The sequence below is a fragment of the Varroa jacobsoni genome, unplaced genomic scaffold, assembly GCF_002532875.2.
Source record: "Varroa jacobsoni isolate VJ856 unplaced genomic scaffold, vjacob_1.0 scaffold_221, whole genome shotgun sequence".
Lineage (NCBI taxonomy): Eukaryota > Metazoa > Arthropoda > Arachnida > Mesostigmata > Varroidae > Varroa > Varroa jacobsoni.
Genome location: NW_019213123.1, coordinates 189,767 through 207,436, shown reverse-complemented (window position 1 = coordinate 207,436; position 17,670 = coordinate 189,767). Strand labels below are relative to the sequence as shown.

Sequence of the window (17,670 nt, the reverse complement as noted above, 5' to 3'; positions counted from 1 at the left end):
CGTTGTTGTTTTTTGAGTCTTTTTTTTTGTTAGTTACGTAGGTTGTATTTCTCGCCATCTAAAGCAAATGAGAAACAAGCATTTGCTGAGCTGCGATATAGTTCGCTTTCAATGCTTCTAACAAAATTTACACGTAAAACTAGCGACACCCTTTTGTACCTATTACATTAATAATAACAATAGTCATCATTGCTATTGTTGTTTATTTATGTAAGCAGTACTAACTAACGGTATAAATATATTGAAAGACAATTTGTAAAATAAAACAATGGATCTATGAAAAAGGATTACCTCTGGTGCAGCAAGTTTGCCAAATTTAATCGCCGTTAAACGCTGCCAACTTATCGATCGCAGGCCCGGTCAGTGAGCTTACTATATATTATACCCTATGGCAATTTTAATTAGAGATAATACCCATGGTAGATGTTCTTTTCAGCTAAAACTTTTCACTTAATAGGCAAGAAAGTTCGTGTGCTATGCTAGAACGGGTGTTCCCATATTAGAAACAAAAGCGTTACAAGTATAGTATGGGTACCTTTTCCAGTAGGCTGTAATCGGTTGAGCAGGAAAACTGGCAACATGGCGGTGAGGGCAAAAACCCAGATTACGAAGACGCAATGCCATGCATGTGACGAAGCGTACCAGCCCCGCGACTTCAATGGCTCGCACACCGCATAATAACGTTCGATTGAGATCATTACTAGTGTCCAAGCATTTACCGCAACTGTCACCCCTGAAGCGCGAAACAATGAAGTTTATAGGAACACTGAGTGAGCCGCTGATGGAACAGTTACTCGACGTGAAGACGTGAATATTCCGCCCCCTCAAGAAAATAAATTGGTAGAAAAAATCTGCTTGTCCGCTCATAAACACATATCGAGAGTATAGATTGCACAGCCAAGGAAAAACGACGACCTTGTAAAGAATGACAGGGTTTATAAACTTAATCGAGAGATATATTTATTCAATGTTTAACAAAATTGTGCCAGCCATAAAGCGTCAATGAAATGATTGAGACAAACGTACCACAGCCATTATCTAAAATGCAGATACCCATATATATATATATATATATATATATATATATATGCGCGTTCGTAGCTATATATACATACCGCAGTTTGCGCTCCTCCATCTCACTTTGTTAGCCGCCCTAGGTTTAAATGACATTAGCAACGACGAGCAAATGATGGCATTAACAATTGCAGGAAAAACGTTTTCTATTGCCATATGTTCCATTTCGCTGAATTTGCTTTGTCTATCGGTATCACCATCAGGATCAATAGCGTCGTGCTATCGTAGGACTGTAGGCCGGCTTACAACGGTCGAGTGATGAGCGTAGAGGCAGATGGGGCGTTAGAAATTGAAGTTGGCCGTCGATGCAGAATGACATCATTAATGGCGACTGCCGGCACAAGGCAACGGCACTATGTAAGGACAAAGGCAGAATTGCTAAATAGGCACAGAACAAGAGAAGGCCGAATCGAAAGATAGAACGGGAAAGAAAGTAATCATCACGCGGGCAGTGCATCCGCAAACGCATTTCTAACAGACCCCTTCCATGTAGCACAAAACAGGTCGTTCGATGGGCAGCGTAACGCCTCGAATTTGGCTCTCCTATTGGTTGGGCTTTCCCTTTTTGAAGCGTGCGAAAATCAAAAACACCGGCGACTCAGAAATGTCCCACACGAACGAAGTTGAGATAAGATGCAGGCATAAAATTGGGCATTCCATCTGGCTGTCCATCTGACAAGTACCATTGCTGATTATAAACATCCGTTCTTGGTAGTTGGGGGTTAGCAATGGATATAGGAGACTATGTTTGATAATAAAATACATGTGAAATACGCAAGTCTATGGAGCATTAGTTGGGTTACTTCAACCTTGTTGTATCAGGATTTTTAGTTGTGATTTAGTTATTCTACGCGTAGTGAACAACTGTTTTTCTCTTCCACATGACATTATGGCTAGGAAAAAACACTCCTTGATAAACAATTATCTTGAGCGTCGTTATCTATTCAGCTGTCGGTTATGAAACCTGTTTTTGTCTCATGTCAAACGAGCCACTTTTTTTACGAAGAAAATATTACTTACCTTGTAGATATGGAATGACTTTGCACATGATTTCGCCAAAGACGAAGTTTCTAAGTAGGACGCCGGATAAGGTGACGGGCATGCAAAACACGCCCAGGAGTAGATCGCTCACTGCCAAATTCAGTAAGAATACGTTGGTTGCCACCTGTAGGTAGGAAACAAGAACAAACGTAAGAGTCAGATTCAGACGGGAACTCGCCAGGCGAATCGTAAGGTACTTCGAAACACCCCTGTACCGACATGCTTGTGAGCCTCACCCCGCTTTTAAACAAGGTACTGTTTTTAAGCCCGCATGTATTCTTAGCTACGCTGGCAGCGTCTTTCTGATTAGTTGCTCACTCGACGAAACGTGTTTAAGCTCAAACAGAATCGGTCAAAGCAGCTACAGCGGACAACAAGCATTTTACCCGACTCTAAACGCAACCGGCCGTACTTATCCATACTACATAAGTATATTTAGAAGATCATTAACAAGAAAATTAGCAGGATATTGATTTTAAGTAAATGAAAACAAAAGCAATGACAAGTAGAACACAGAGTTGTGTTTCGAGTCATTTTAAGCTATTACCTGTTGCTCAGAGACGCTAGATATAACTTATCTACGTTTTGTGAAAGCTTACGGCATCACAAATTAAGCTATTGTTGAATTCTATTATTGAAATATTTGTATTAACGTCTATATGGTGAAGTTGAGATTCTGTTCTGGTTCAGAAATAAGTAGTTCCTATTGAGTGCAGACAAAAGTGATGACCGTTAACAACAGTGTTCCCGTACAGCGTCAACCCGTGCTAGCATTTTTAAACACAAAAAATAATTATCAGAGGTTGTTAGAACGGTAACGACGATTTTTTCTTATTGTTTCTTCATTGTTTTATTCGTGTCGCGAAATTCTAGTTTAAGAATAGGTATGTCAAGCGGCAAAAAGTACAATGTCTTACCGATACTCTGTCAGTTTTGGATGTACGAAGGAGACCATAGCTAGAGGTGTTATTCAGAGGTGGCTTGCTAACGTCGACCGTTGGTTGAATCTTTGATTAATCGAAGGTACTTCATCTGGCTTTTCGAGATCGGCTTGGATTGCATGAGTCTATACTATCTAGTTGTAGCGTTTTCGCCAGATTGCTTCGGTAGTTCCTTGACATCGGCAAAACACTGGTGTTTATTTTTTATCTGACAAACCCATTTCAAAAGCACGAATCCAGCGCGAAAGTTGGAGGAGAAAGGCAATATCCATTACTTTTGTAGAAGATGCTGCACAGGAGATTTCGAGAAGAAATTACTTAATATCCGGCGTTTTGAAATATTATTATATGTCGCTGCCATACTATACATCTATAATTTAAAGGAACTCAATCTTTGTTTACGTAGCGTTCCAAGTACCGAAAAGACTATTTGTTCGATGAAATTCTACCCATATGTAAAGCGTTATCATGTACTGACATTAGACGAGGTCGATCGAATTTGGGGTCTGCGATACTTTTGCATAGATGGAATCGCAACGTCTACAAATATTTCAAGCGTTCCGCAAAGGTTCCGTAAAAAGCAAGGTTATTTTGTTTTGGTGGGAGACATTGGTTGAAAAACGGCAAAAAAATACTTGAGCAAAACTATATTATCCCTCATGGAATCTTTCCTGACTGAGATCTTTCATAGGGCACGTCCAGACACTAGCTTTTGAGAGCACCTGGTTACAAGGAATGCCCATTCTCGAAAAATTCTTTAATTTCAGAGAATTATTACTTTGTTGGTATAAATAAATAAGCCATTCAAATGACCCAACTCCCGTTTCGCACACATTAAGATCCCTGTATATCCTTGCGGGTTTCATAACATTCAAAATATACAACAAAACTGCAACTATGTAAAAACATATGAAAAAAATAAAACGTCAAAAAAAATAAATTTAATAAAATTGAAAGGATTCTGGCGTGGCTTTTATTTCGTAAAGAAAAGAAAAGAACATGCTTATATATTCTAACCTTCTTAAAGATATTTGTTTGTGGTATATGGCGTAAGCGTGGGTAGCTTGACTTGTTTGGATAGCCATTGCGAAAGTTACGTTTATTATGAAGCAGACAATACCCTGACGTGATAAATGGGGCTGGGTCACTCGAACGAATTGGGTTTAAGTGATGTAGCTTCGTTTCTTAATGCATTCAAAACTCGAAAGAGAATGCCCTTGCGGTATTGTGATATGGTTAACACTCGTCTATTGAACCCTTTTCTATCGGTATAAACCAGATGATACTTGCGTTCGTTGAACCTATTCCTCTGTGTTGATACAAATAACTATTGATTTTAATTTCTCAGAGAAACACAGGCGATAAAACGGCATCGACAGCTATCGGTACTGCGTATAGTTTTAGTATCTCTTTGTATAGAATAGCGTAATAAGATTAATATAGCGACAAAGAAAAGAATCTTCAACTTTATTCCAGCGGCATATCCAACGATAGTTCTTCAACGGCATAGCAGTATAATTATATCATTCAACTATGTAATTCCCATTTGTCTCCTGCGGGCGATCGATGAATTACCCAACGACTGAAGATCGAATACCTAGAGCAGCTTCTAACAACAACGTTATGGAATTCATGCGGCATTGTCCTATAATAATCGAGAATATGGAAGCTATTTGTGCTTATTTATTTACCAACGAGGACAGTATCATATCGTTGTACTTTTTGTAGCTAGAATGAAGATTTCTTGACTTCTAACGAAGATAGAATAGTTTTATTTATTTCATTCCTTTTCCAGCTCACACGCGCACCGTCGGTACAGGCTACACGCAAGTCGATGCAAGACTAGATTAAAAGCACACAATATTGCATTATTATTCCTATTATGCACAAATGGTGCAAAATTCTATGTGCTAAATGGTGGACCTGCCTAGCGTGCTGTTGTTAGCAAAAATCTACGTGTTGATACCGACGTCGTAAACGTGCACGATATTTTTACGAGCTTTGCTATTGAACGTGGTTATCCGTTCTGTCTTCCTCAATCGTTCTGACTTTTTGTTCTTCTAAATCTTATTTGTCGGTTAAAACAACAATATACTGCGTTCGAGCTCGTGTCATCCGCGCTTAAGCTAGTATTTAATCCCAATCGCGCGAATCATGTACTATGATGAAGTCATCTATACAACAGAATCGTCAGTGATGATTAGCCAAAAAGGTATTTTGAAAATCAAACGATCTTCATTTACCGTCCCTAAATTCATTTTAGTCAAAAATAGCCTTGAGACTAGTCGAATGACTATCTGAAGCCGTCCTTAAGCCACTTCTATCTCAACTGTGCTCATTAGAAGGTGGGGAAACCAATCTACTTCACAGACAATGCCAGACGAAGGACTTAATCACTTTTTGTTAAACGGAGAGAAAAGCTGAGTACCTGGAGGTGCCATTATGGAAACGATTAACATTCAAGATAACAACTAAAACCAATATTGGGGATATTAGTCCTAGGATAGGGGTGAATGAGGGCACGAGCTCAGCGAACGAATGAAGTTTTCCATTGTTCTGTTGTCAGACACAAATTTATCTTTAGCTAAACAGTATAATTCAACAAAGCTTTCGCTTTATATTGAGCAATATCATTTCGTCGTAACTTGAATTATAGATCGATTAAAATTCGGCAGCGCTGATCAAAACAGCTAATTTAAGTATAGAACTTTTAAAGCGAAACTTTCATACACACTGTAAAAAGATCGATATTTCATCCTACAGGCCAGAAGGAGATATGAAACAATTGATTCCGACAACTGACTCACTTTCGGTTCCATTCGTCCAAATGTTTAACGATATTCCCATAGATCGCTCTGGAATATGCCAAATTCATTTGGAACAAATACACATTTTGGAGGTTGCATTATCGACTTTACAAGTAACAGTTGACCCAGTCAATCTGAGTCGTCTATCTCACTTGTGCGTGCAGAAAGCAATGATCTGAGGGCAGCGAAATCAACGGTCAAGCAACGAAGCAGACGATCGCAGTAATATAGCCCTAACAGATAACTCACCTACTCTGAAGAAGCCCCATTGGCCAAGTCTAGCCCTTTAAATGGGTCTGGTTGATTACTCTATATCAATACGATTTATTGCACCGGACGACCAGCAGTCCCCAGACTAGGGATAGCAAACCAATCGAGAACGACAGAAGAAGCTCGGGCCTAATCCACCGCATTAGTCATTTCCAATCGTAGCTCGACGGAGAGACCGCATGCTCTCAATGCAAACGCGCATGCACGACCGCTTGAGTGGCCGTGCTAAATATCAATTAAAACAATGTGAGTTACAAAACAAAAGTCGATTGAAAGTGCTTAAGCGTCAGCTACAGACAAACGAACAGTGTTCATATTCAACAGAAAAAAAGAACGATATTGCCGTACCTAGACATCTCATCATGCCTTTATTATGTAGAATACATAGATGAGTCCCTGAAATAGCTGATTCGTTTATCCGTTCGCTTCAAGCCCGCTTTTAATATTAGGCAGCATCCTCTTTAGCATCTTTTCTACGTAAGGTCTATCGGCGTACATGTTGACTTGAGTACTGAAGTTAAAAAAACGAAGATTTTCTTACAAGTACAATCCGGTACACCCCAATACAGTGCTACACAGAGGGTTTCGATGAGGCACTTCGATGAGGTTTGCGATAGTCAGGCACTCCCGTGATTGATTATTTGCTTGATAAGCTTGGGGACACGTTGCGGTCTAGGTTCGAGTTCTGGTATAGAAAAATTTTGTTTCGTGGTGGGAGCCAGACGTCTGTGTGAGGACGATACCGGACGTAAAACTCGAAACATAAAGGCAGATATAAGAAACAGCAATGTTGATAAGGCAAGATAGGTATACAGCTGTCAGTTCTGCTTCAGCCCTGATTTAACTTCTTTCGCCAGCGGTAAACCCAAAAGAAGTGCATACGGTTACTGGTAAGTTTGCCAACTACTTCTGCCTTGGCGTCCTTGTTCATTTATAACAAAAGGAACGTCACTTCTGCGAACAATACTACCCCGTATTGAGAGAAGCCATTGTTAACAGACCTTACGAATTTTAATATATGAGATAAAGCAAAAAGGCACTAATAAGACCTTAACAAGTGCCGGCCGATATAGCAATGCTATCAAAAAAACGTTTTGTATTCGTACTTGCTGGTTCTATTATATGCCAATGCGTGCGCAAAAGCTGTGGACAGAACACACTATGTTGGAAAAAATAGAAACTTTGAAGAACAGCGGTGGCGTGACAAGCCTAAGCTCTGCAACGAATGAGCTTCGTTATGTCACCGAAAGCTAATTGAATCGGGTGAGATTTTCCGAATCTACACCAAATATCTGAGGGAATAACACACTGTTTCGTTTCAGGTAAAGCTTAGTTCATAATCCACTCGTCGAAAAACCCAGCCATCAAGGTTGTGAGAACTATGGGTTGAGTAGAACTAGGGTCAGACAATCGCCTGTTATGAAAACGACCTTATGGAACATTCATAAATATATTTCAAGCTGTCTTCGCCAGAACGGCTGAGCCAATGAACCAGACAAAAGACAGACTATTAACTTTGAACATTTCAAACCTAAATATATTTCAAAATATACAAAAGCTGGCATCTGTTATATCATTTTTATGTATATATTGACACTGATTAGCGCTAACTTCTTCGACAGGGGGCGAGTTATTAGCTTCTATTAAGGAAGGCAGACTGTTTGGCCTTTGTTCTTTTTTTTTAGGAAATACCGATCGAACATGCGGATAATCTCGAACGACCAATAGACATGATATTGATTCAGAGAAACCTCAATGCAATTGCTATCTACCTGTTAAGTTTTGTCGGTATCTAGTGTATAGTACACATACAATAGGATTGCCGACGGGTTGTGTTTGTTACCGGTATTGAGTTAGTAATCAAAGTTAGTGATAGAAGTATCCATGAATCGGGTTCAGTCTACAATTTGTTATCATTCTAATACAAGCACTATGGTAGTAGCAGATAATGTCGCCAAGATTAAAACCGTGCTGGGGTACAACTCTGATTTATAGCGATGAAAACTTCTCTCGTAGGTGGAACGTTTAGATAATAGTTTTGTCGTATATGTAACTGTGTTTAATACGATAGGCATTAATAAGGTAAGCTAAATCCATCTTATCGTTTTTTGAGAAGCCACGATCCTTATGTTACGCATGGTTTAATGGCAATAATTTCGCTCTATAAGTATCCTTTCGATTGTACGAAGCCTATGCTAGTGGGTTCAACAAAAATTAGTTGCCCAGATACGTAATTACAAAAGGTATCTATCGAACTCAAAAACATCTCTAATATGCATACTACAGTAACCATATGATCAGTAAGCGACCTGCCGGTCAGTGTTGTTTCTTATCTCAGCGTTAGCAACTGATGACAGTAGGTTCGTGGAAATGGGAAAGGAGGCTAAAAAACTTCACTCTCTGGCAATCTATGAAGTAATATCGGAAACTCATTCCGAAGATTTGACCAGGTTTTAAGCTAGCAGAGAAGAACCAGCCCGAAATCACACGAGGTCTCGAAGAAAGATGTATCTAAAATATATCATGTACTTATGTAAATAAATTTAATTTATTGTTTTTGTTGCACGTGAGCAATATGAATGCAAAAAATTGACCTAAAAGTTTGGGCTATCAGAACCGCACCGCAACGTCTCGTACACAACGTTGACTTACGAAAATCGAAGAACAAAGTTGGAATAGCTTTCCGTCAATTTTAATTCTCGCTCAAATAAAGGACTGCATATGGTTATGACCAAAGAAATCTCCTAACAGACAGATATGAACTTTTGATTTGGACTATCTACAAGAATAAAATAGTAGATGACTGGGCGATCGACGGCACTTCAGCTTTACGTAATCCAAAGTATTCAGATAGTCTTTATGCCTATTTTTTTTTTAAGCAATTGCATTATAAAGCAGAAACACTGAAAACGGAAAAAAGCGATACAATCAGAAAAAGCTGCTGTTTATGACACAGTCTGTGATGATGTTGTTTACGTCGGATCAGATGATGTCCAAAGCAAGTACATGTATCCGAGGGGAACAAACCTTCTATTTTCGACCTCTTCTTGGAGCTAGTTCCGCAAGATTACCGCAGACACGACGGACATACCTATTTTCCTAAGCTTTTTCTTGGGAACGTTTGAACTATTCACTTCAAACTAGGCAACATACGTTTCTTTACCAGGCAGATATCCCGTCCGTATTGAGTCACCTTCAAAAACGGAAAATGGCAGATAGGGACAAACATTTCAAAAAAAGCCATTAGCAACAATGGCGCCATCTAAACTCGACCAGAACACTTAATGGCCGCGAAATAAGAAATATTAAAAGTTTTCATTTTCCATCCGTTCGGACAGCAGAGGAATTAAATGTAGTTAAAATAAACATTTGATAATTGCCAATCTTCACGTCAGTACGTAGTAAGTCAATAAAGTTTAGCTCAAAATAACAATGACGTTGAAAACAGTTGTTTCCATGATAGACTTCTCATAGCTGTGGACCGCTACCGCAAATTATTAGGCCTTTACACAGCTATTGCTTTGGCCTTAAAATTCGAATCCTAGTAATCGCACAGTACGCCACTTATTGAATGAGTGTGAGTTTTGTATAAAAGTAGTTACTAAGTTGGCTATTTTGCTATACAAAATAAGCTAATCGTCATGCCACTGCTCTATGATTTCATCATTCACATGCTCCCACGCAACGCCGCTTTGCGTCAGGCTTGGTCGGGCTGCACAAGAGGGGAAACCAGAACTTCATTAACTTACGTAAGGTATTAAACGCAACTCCTTATTTGCTCAGGGTGGGTTATCAACGTAGGATGGTTTATGTAAAGTCAACAATCTAAATCAGTAGGCACACTGCTAAGGCAGCCACATTTTGCTTAAATACAATAAACACGGTTGGAAACTAGACAGAATGAGGGACAGGCATGACAAGGACCCTAAAAAACTAAAAGCCGTTGTTTTTATGGTTAGCTGTTACCAATAGTTTCCAATGGGCAGACTTACTTAAAAAAACAATGTACTTAATCAAAGAATTAACTGACATAAATGTAATAGTGCAAAAAAACAGGAAACTCCTGTTTTACCTGCGTTGATATTGAAGACAGTTCGTGATGCATCGGTACACAGTGTAGTTCTACTCAGAGTTTTAGGAAGTTAGATTACTTTGACCAGTATGGTAAGGATTTCGAAATAGATAGGTAAAGAGTTCCTAAAAAACACTTTTTTCTTAATAAATAACATATAGCTCGCTGCAATATTATCGTTCAACGGTAGCTACAAGCCGCGTGGATTTATCTATTTAAAGAACGTCTACTTGATTTTTAAGTATTATCTAGCTAGTGGGAACCTGATCGTCTGTAATGATACAACTGAGTTATACTCCAAAATCAAGGTAACCTCTAGTTCAAATACTTTTGCTTTTCGATTAATTCCTATGTATCCCTGATTTCGCACCCACCTTTCCTCTTTGATTCCTTGTGAGCGTCAGTATAACGAGCAGATTCCCGACGAGTCCTGTCGCAAAAATCGCGCCGTACGATAGAATGAGCAACGCGGAGGAGTCAAATATCGATGTTTGTCGCGCCGATACAGAAGACACCAAAATCACCGATACACCATTGCCCATCGATGCGCTTCCCGTCACCATCACGTCTAAGGCTGTTTCCGCGTCAGTGGCGAGGTCGCCGAGAGTGCCTCCGCTAGCCATTGCCACAGCCTCTGCTGCCAAACTCGACCCACCGCTGCTACTAACACGTTCGCCGACTCCAGCGCTGACGCTTACGCCGAGGCTACCGGTGAAGTCAATAATGGAGTCGTCTTTTGCGCCTATTCCGGCCCCACCGATGACATCCATCATCAGCATACTCCCGCTTTCATTCATGTCGCATGGCGATTGTGCAGCCCGAGGCGCTTGAGGGGCGACAACGACTGGTTTCGCCAATTTACAAGCGCTGCGATTGCTACCACTATGCTGCTAGGAATATCACCACCAGCACTAGCACCGGCCTTCCTTGGACTTCGGCTTGGAGGCCGCGGCTCGCCGTCTTCCGCTCCTCCCAGCTACAGCAGCAGCAGGAAATATCGAAGCCGTTCGCTACATGACGATAATGATTTTGAACTAGAAACGTAACAGAACGGGACGATAGGACAAGTTAGAAAAGGCCATCATCGCTTCAGAGGTAAACATCTAATAAATCCAACAGAGCTGTAAAATTCAGGTCAGAGCAGGCATTCAATAAAAGAGATATTTGGTAGCGTAAAAACTGTACCGCTGTTCGTATCTTTCTTGAGCTAGAGAAGCCTTTAATCTCGAGTAGCAATTTAGAAGTCAGAGGGATGAATTTGACTAATACTTTTTACGTGTAGCTCCGTTAGTAATTCAGTTTTGATAAAAAGCAACAAAAAATTATGAAGCAACAGCAGAGATCACCAAATCGTAAGACTTTTCCGCTTTTGATGATGCTTCCGATACACAAAAAGAGCTGTATAACATGTTTTTGACTAGCCTCTATATAGAAGTGAAGATCCGAGATGGAATCTTGAGCCTGAACCGCTTCGTGTAGCCTTTTTAGGCATCGCTTTGTACCCATCGACATAAACTGTACTTTTTTCAAGTTCAATAAACATAACGCGTGTTATGTACATCTTTGTACTTCTTCGTAGCGTGTCACTTTTGCGTGATAAACGTATATTTTGCACTACTTGTTTACTGAATCTGAAAGTTGAACCATTGTCTACACAGGTGCGAATTGAGATCGATTTGATTTAATTAAACTGACTCAATACGGTTCCATTCGATATTCTATGGTTATATAAACGTTACATGCCATCCTTTGATATCGTGTACTCGCTATCGCGATGGCAGTTTTGTAGCTTTGTCCTCTCACAGAATATTACGCTACTATGCTATTTTTTTTTGTATCTTTTTCATTTTGGGCGTCACACCTGATCAAGGCCCAACTTCAGCAATATCATAATTCATTATAAATCTGAACCAAAGTACTAACAGTAGTATGCCCGCGGTGTACACTATACGCTGTAAAGAAAGGGCTTAAGGGGCCAGAAGGCCGGCCCCTCGATACAAAACTCGTTTACCTTCCTGATGGCCACTAAATGTCCCAGTTTATAAACTAGATTTATTGGTGCTCTGCGACTGATACCTGTGCATAGAAAATCGGAATAAAAATTCAATGTAACTATTAATAGTCTGCGTGCATTTGCATGATCTTTCTCACGGCATCAACGAGAGGCGCTCGTTTCTAAGCAAAAAATCACCGATACGGATGCTATTCTTTCACCGTTACAATATATCTTGCGCGAGTGTATTGTTTCTTTTAGAGCGTAGTACTCTTTTTAAGAATTTTCATTTTCGACATTCAAAAGCATGTATGGTCACTTGAGATATGTCTCTCTCTGTGAGAGAGAGTGTCACTGAGATATGTCTGTTCAATTGTATATCAGATTCTCTTAAACACAAGTTGTTGTTATTACCCACTGTAATTCTTATTACTAAGAGCGTTATATGCTCTGTACTGAATATCGACGGTCTTTGCATCGGACGTGACAATGGCATTAAGTGTTAGCAGTTCGAGTGAATATATTAACAGGCAGGATTACAAACCAGGCTTCAATGAAACGTCTTTCTGGGATTACAAGATTATTCTAATCAATGAAAGCTAGGCCGAGATTTTTTTATCCGATTGGCGTCTATGATCAAATCATAGACAGCAGCTAAATTCACAATCTTATAGCTACTAGTCCCTTTGTTAGAATTACTAAGTTAACAGCATAAAAAACGTGTGGGCATTGAGTCTGACTGGACCTCAACCCCAAGGTCTGCCATAGACAATTTGATATAAACATGGCAGATCTCAAACGCTTCATTTTTTACAGCCTGATTTGCAGACGGAAGCGGGTATTTAGAAAACTGATAAAGTAAATTTGAAAATCTGTATAATGAAGGTGCGCGCAATCTATGTTCGGTACGTTTGATAATCTGCATAAGAGCCCTCTCTCCGCCGAACACAATCGTTAAATATCCATACGGCGCAATAATGCGGGTGTCGAGAAAATTGCATCCGGATTGGAACGTCAAAATGGCCGAAACGGGTGTGTGGGCACTTTCTCAACATCAATAACCTTCCTTCGTTCGACCAAAAAGCATTATGAATATTTTGAAATTGAGACTTTTGTTTATAGCGACAACGATCTCGGCCCCTCTGGCGCCGCTAATGCCCTTGAGTTTGACGGTTATTTTCTTTATTTTTCCACCTTGAAATCGGCGATTTGGGACCTAACACCGGATTGACACCGAATACAGCGGACTAGATTGCCAAACCTTTATAACACATTTGTCTCTTTTAACTTACGAGGTAATCAGGTCAGTGCCAAGCTAAGCTACTGCTTCCATACTTGTCTGAAAGGGCACAGAGGGAAACTGAATCAGATTCGGTCGAATAGCTCTTTTCCTTCCATGGGCGGGAATAGGTAAAATTGAACGCATAGCGACATGGCGCCCAGGAAGCTTGGCAAATGCGTTTCTGTCAAACTACAAAAGCAGAAGTCAACGATGGTAGTCATGACGCACCTTGTTCGGGGACTCGGCCTTACAACGACTGACGTTGAAAGCACAATTCACGAGCGCTGCCTTACTCAGGCGTGACTGCTATATGTCACCGTTCACGCTTGACGAGGTAAACGCTTGGGAGGAAAAGAGGGATTCATCTTCCTGAGTGCTTGTATTAGGGGTTTCGACCACAACTTTGTTAAGAAGCTCTCAAAAACAGTCGATGCCCGTAATGAAGCCGGTATTCACTACCTTCAGCTCGCTTACAAAAAGATCTGTAGCGCGGTCTCTGATCTGACTCTCTTGTTGTTGACTTGTTAATTATACAGGAGCAGCTGATTACTCATTACATTACAAAATGAGCGTTTCGGCATCGAAGGCCACACGTTTAAGAAACTCATCCCTGTTCATGAATCCGTCGTTAGTCTCTTGACTCTTTATCGTCTATTTTACTCCCTTACACTAAAATAGCACAGACATCTGCTTATTGCAGGCGGCAATTAGCGAGGCAGCAGGTGGCGACGCACTGTGCCTTATAATTGTAAAGTTCGCGTCAGACACTCCGGCACGCCTAAGAGCGGCTATATACAAGACCCTTCCATCTATCCAGCCTAAATGAGGAAGGCAAGTTTCATAACAATGCCCCTAACAGCCGTTATATCCCAGGGCTGATAACAAAAGCTGGAACATTTCGCTTCTTACGCTTGCCCTAATAAACAAAACTTATTGCATGTAGCGAACGTTTGAATATTTGCAAATTTCCAAATTCTGTGAGGGACATATAGGGAGCAATCCAACGTAGGATCGTGAGATTCGCTTATTCAATGCACGATTTTATTTCTCGATATTCCTATAATAACAATAAGCTCTTCGTAGAAACAGCTAGTTTTTCGGGTGAGAACTTGGCTGGCTTAACCCACCAGTACCTAATGTCCCGACCGTACTTCCAAAGTGTGCGATCAGACATTCTGTCCAGGCCGCGTTTTATCAACAAATAGTATTGTTCTATCATTTTACAGTGTCCGTCCAGTGCTAACGAAGCCATACATATGTGATAGATATGTTCAGCGTGCAAAAATGCACTACATAAAGAAGACGGAGGCCTAATATAAAGCGACATCTTATCCCTTTGAGGCGTATAAATAGATGGCTGACGGATACGTGAAGTAACTAGGGAAGCATGACGGGAACAAGCTAGTAGGAAAGGACGCGCGTTAGATGCCTGCTGCGGGCGGAAATGATGTAGGAAAAATATCAGTACAAAGGGAATCAGGACCTGGCCTATCGAAATACGGTTGGTCCAAATAAATTCGATCTTTGAAGATACCTTTGGGACTACTGGGGGCCGAGAAAACTACTCATCGGAAGCTATTAAGTTTATATAGAAACAATTTGATAGAGTTTTGGTAAAGTTCATCATTTGATTGCATCAAGCTTTCGTTTCAAATGCTGTGCAGAAGGAAGCTTCAATACGATCGTGTGTGTTGTCTACAGATAGGCACAATAGGCAATGCAGCACATGTGATGTTTCTACATTATGTATAAATAGATTCGGTTTCTTTGGAGAACAGAAAATTAAAATAGATATTTCCATTATTTGTACCATTCAAAACAGTTGGAAAAGGAAAATCTGTGTTCGATCGAAATTACTTTGATGCTATTTTACAATGTAACCGCGAGATGTACCTTACAGCCTAATTAGGTGTTAATTAACGAGTTCGGTTAGTTAGGCGATTGGCGAGTTGTCGTGCCTTGTTCAGCGTGCCTTGTACACCGATACGTACAAGTGCAATTCATGCACGTGACAACTTCGGCAGCATAGGCAGAAGACATTCGCCGAACTACGCAGATATTTTTAGAGCTTTCTGGTATCCATGTTCTACTTGCTTCCTCCTGCGGGAGTGAACTCGTCGAGGGCAAGTGGAAAACGCTATACTCCGTCAGTACGATAGCGTAGCGTTACTGGTAGCAGAAATATTGTCTATTGTGCCAGTATAACTAATAGATGTTTATTAATTAATTCATTTATTAACTGAATCATTCGATAAACTGTACAGCCGCACACAGGTGACTGTACAGCTATGGAACTCATCTCAGATGAGTAGGATATACGCATCGGCTGTATAGAATAATAATCGTTGAATATATGTGTTTAGAAATTTATTTTTTCGATAACTCGCTTATATATAGAAAGACCCGTCGTTGATTGATGTCGAAGCGCCAATCTTGTGATTCGGTTCCTATTGTATAGGAAGTAGAGCTGTTTACTGGGCGAAACGATAACGTAGAGTTACCATATATAGATAAACTTTCGAAGATATGTATTACCAACTAAAGACAATGTTGTAGTACTAAATCTTGTTTCGGAACGAAGCTGCAGCTCCCTTGAGTCGTGATCGAGCTATGATAGTTTAGTTCAGAAATCCTAAACCATCTCCAATGCCTTTCTCATGTGTCGTCAATGGTGCTTGTAACTGATACGCGGCGACGTCGTCTCCTCAATGCGCTCTCCGTAACAGGCAACGACAAAATGCTTTTGAATTCTCCCGCCTACTAACAATGCTGATGCAAATATCGCTCCATAGAAAAGATCTAGCACTGGTAAATGTCAAGTAGAGGAATGGTTATGATTCCCCACTTTTCAGTCTGTCCCACCAACAAGGTCTCATTGGTCAAAGCTGTACAATTAATTCGACTACATTTGATATAGGACAAAGAAAATGTCACAAAAAATCTGAATTGATTTAACACAAAAATCTGCCGAAGGAAGACAACAGTGAGATTGTTGTCTACGAATAATCGATATTAAGCAGGCCCGATTCAGCAAAAGGGAAATTGGTTCAGCTAGGACCGAAAAAGGCCATTGTGGTGGCCTTTTCACCTTAGTAGTCTACATTGTTACCTTAGTTATAGAGAAGTGACCTGTATGAAATGTGAATTTTTTTTGGCAGACATGCAAACGTTTACTTTTTAGGGTCTGGCGTGTATATATGCGTTCGCAGAAGGCTTTGCTTCTTCCGGGGATGTACCGCAGGCCTACTGTTGCCCCTGGTACAACGTAAACGTAATAAAAATGTAAGTGTACCATATGAGTATATAACTATATGGGCTAACATACTGTTCTCCTTGCCCATCAGACGCTGCAGTTTATAAAGATGGCTTTATTAAAACTACCGTAAGCACTAGTAGAATATATCACGGGGCTTGGTTTGAGCAGTGTCCATTTGTCTTGCTATAATTAATTCATGCTTATGTGACATAGGCGAACCTATTTTCAACACCTTGTACTCTGTACGACAAAAAACCGAGGGTTTTTAGCTAATTATAGCCTTTTTCGTAATGTAGACCAATATCCTATCTTGGTGTTCGTCACAAGAGGCATGTCGAAATTGATTTGTGTTGAAGTTCTCGACTATTAACGTTCTCCGCAATCATCATATATATACATATATATATGTACTTATCATTGAAACGTTTTGCTATTAGTTTTCAGACAGCTTTGTCGCTTTACTAATTCTAACTTTAACATTAACTTGATTAAACTACTTGAGCAGCTACAGAGATTTGATGTCAGAGTTCAAAGCAGCACAAGACTTGTTAACTTTTTCTGTTCAGCCTTTTATACAGATAGGCCTCGTTGACAGCGAAATAGGCAGTGCTTTGTTCTCGATAAAAATAAGTGGTAGGACTTTGATTCGGCCTTCCAATATGTGACAAAGTAGAATTGTCAGTACCTGCTATGGCTATCCGTAAGTTGTTTCATACTGGAATCTTTCAACAACTTCTTTGTAGTGTATTTGGTTTTAAGAATTGAAAACCTCGAGTCCAGCCAATATGACTACTAAATAGCCGATGCAGAGCGTGTGTAAAGTCGTTTGCCTGCTTTAATGACTTTCTGATGGTTAAGTTTCATCCGTGCCGGAATATGAAACTCTGCTTAGAAAGATCGCTTCCTAAGCAAAATCGTGAAAAGGTATATATGT

General features: G+C 40.2%; 1 protein-coding gene across 3 annotated transcripts in view; it reads right to left on the bottom strand.

Moving 5' to 3' along the window:
• The window catches only part of LOC111273723 (cholecystokinin receptor), a 47,599-nt gene that overhangs the window by 16,180 nt on the left and 13,749 nt on the right, over nucleotides 1-17,670 (bottom strand). For all 3 annotated transcript variants that reach the window (XM_022855620.2, XM_022855621.2, XM_086973610.1), the window contains 3 exons: nucleotides 10,580-11,239; nucleotides 2,095-2,239; nucleotides 536-733 (listed from right to left, as the gene is read on the bottom strand). In XM_022855620.2, coding sequence (XP_022711355.1) covers nucleotides 536-733; nucleotides 2,095-2,239; nucleotides 10,580-11,002 — 766 coding nt within the window. In that variant the 5' untranslated portion in view covers nucleotides 11,003-11,239. The remainder of the gene's footprint in view (nucleotides 1-535; nucleotides 734-2,094; nucleotides 2,240-10,579; nucleotides 11,240-17,670) is intronic.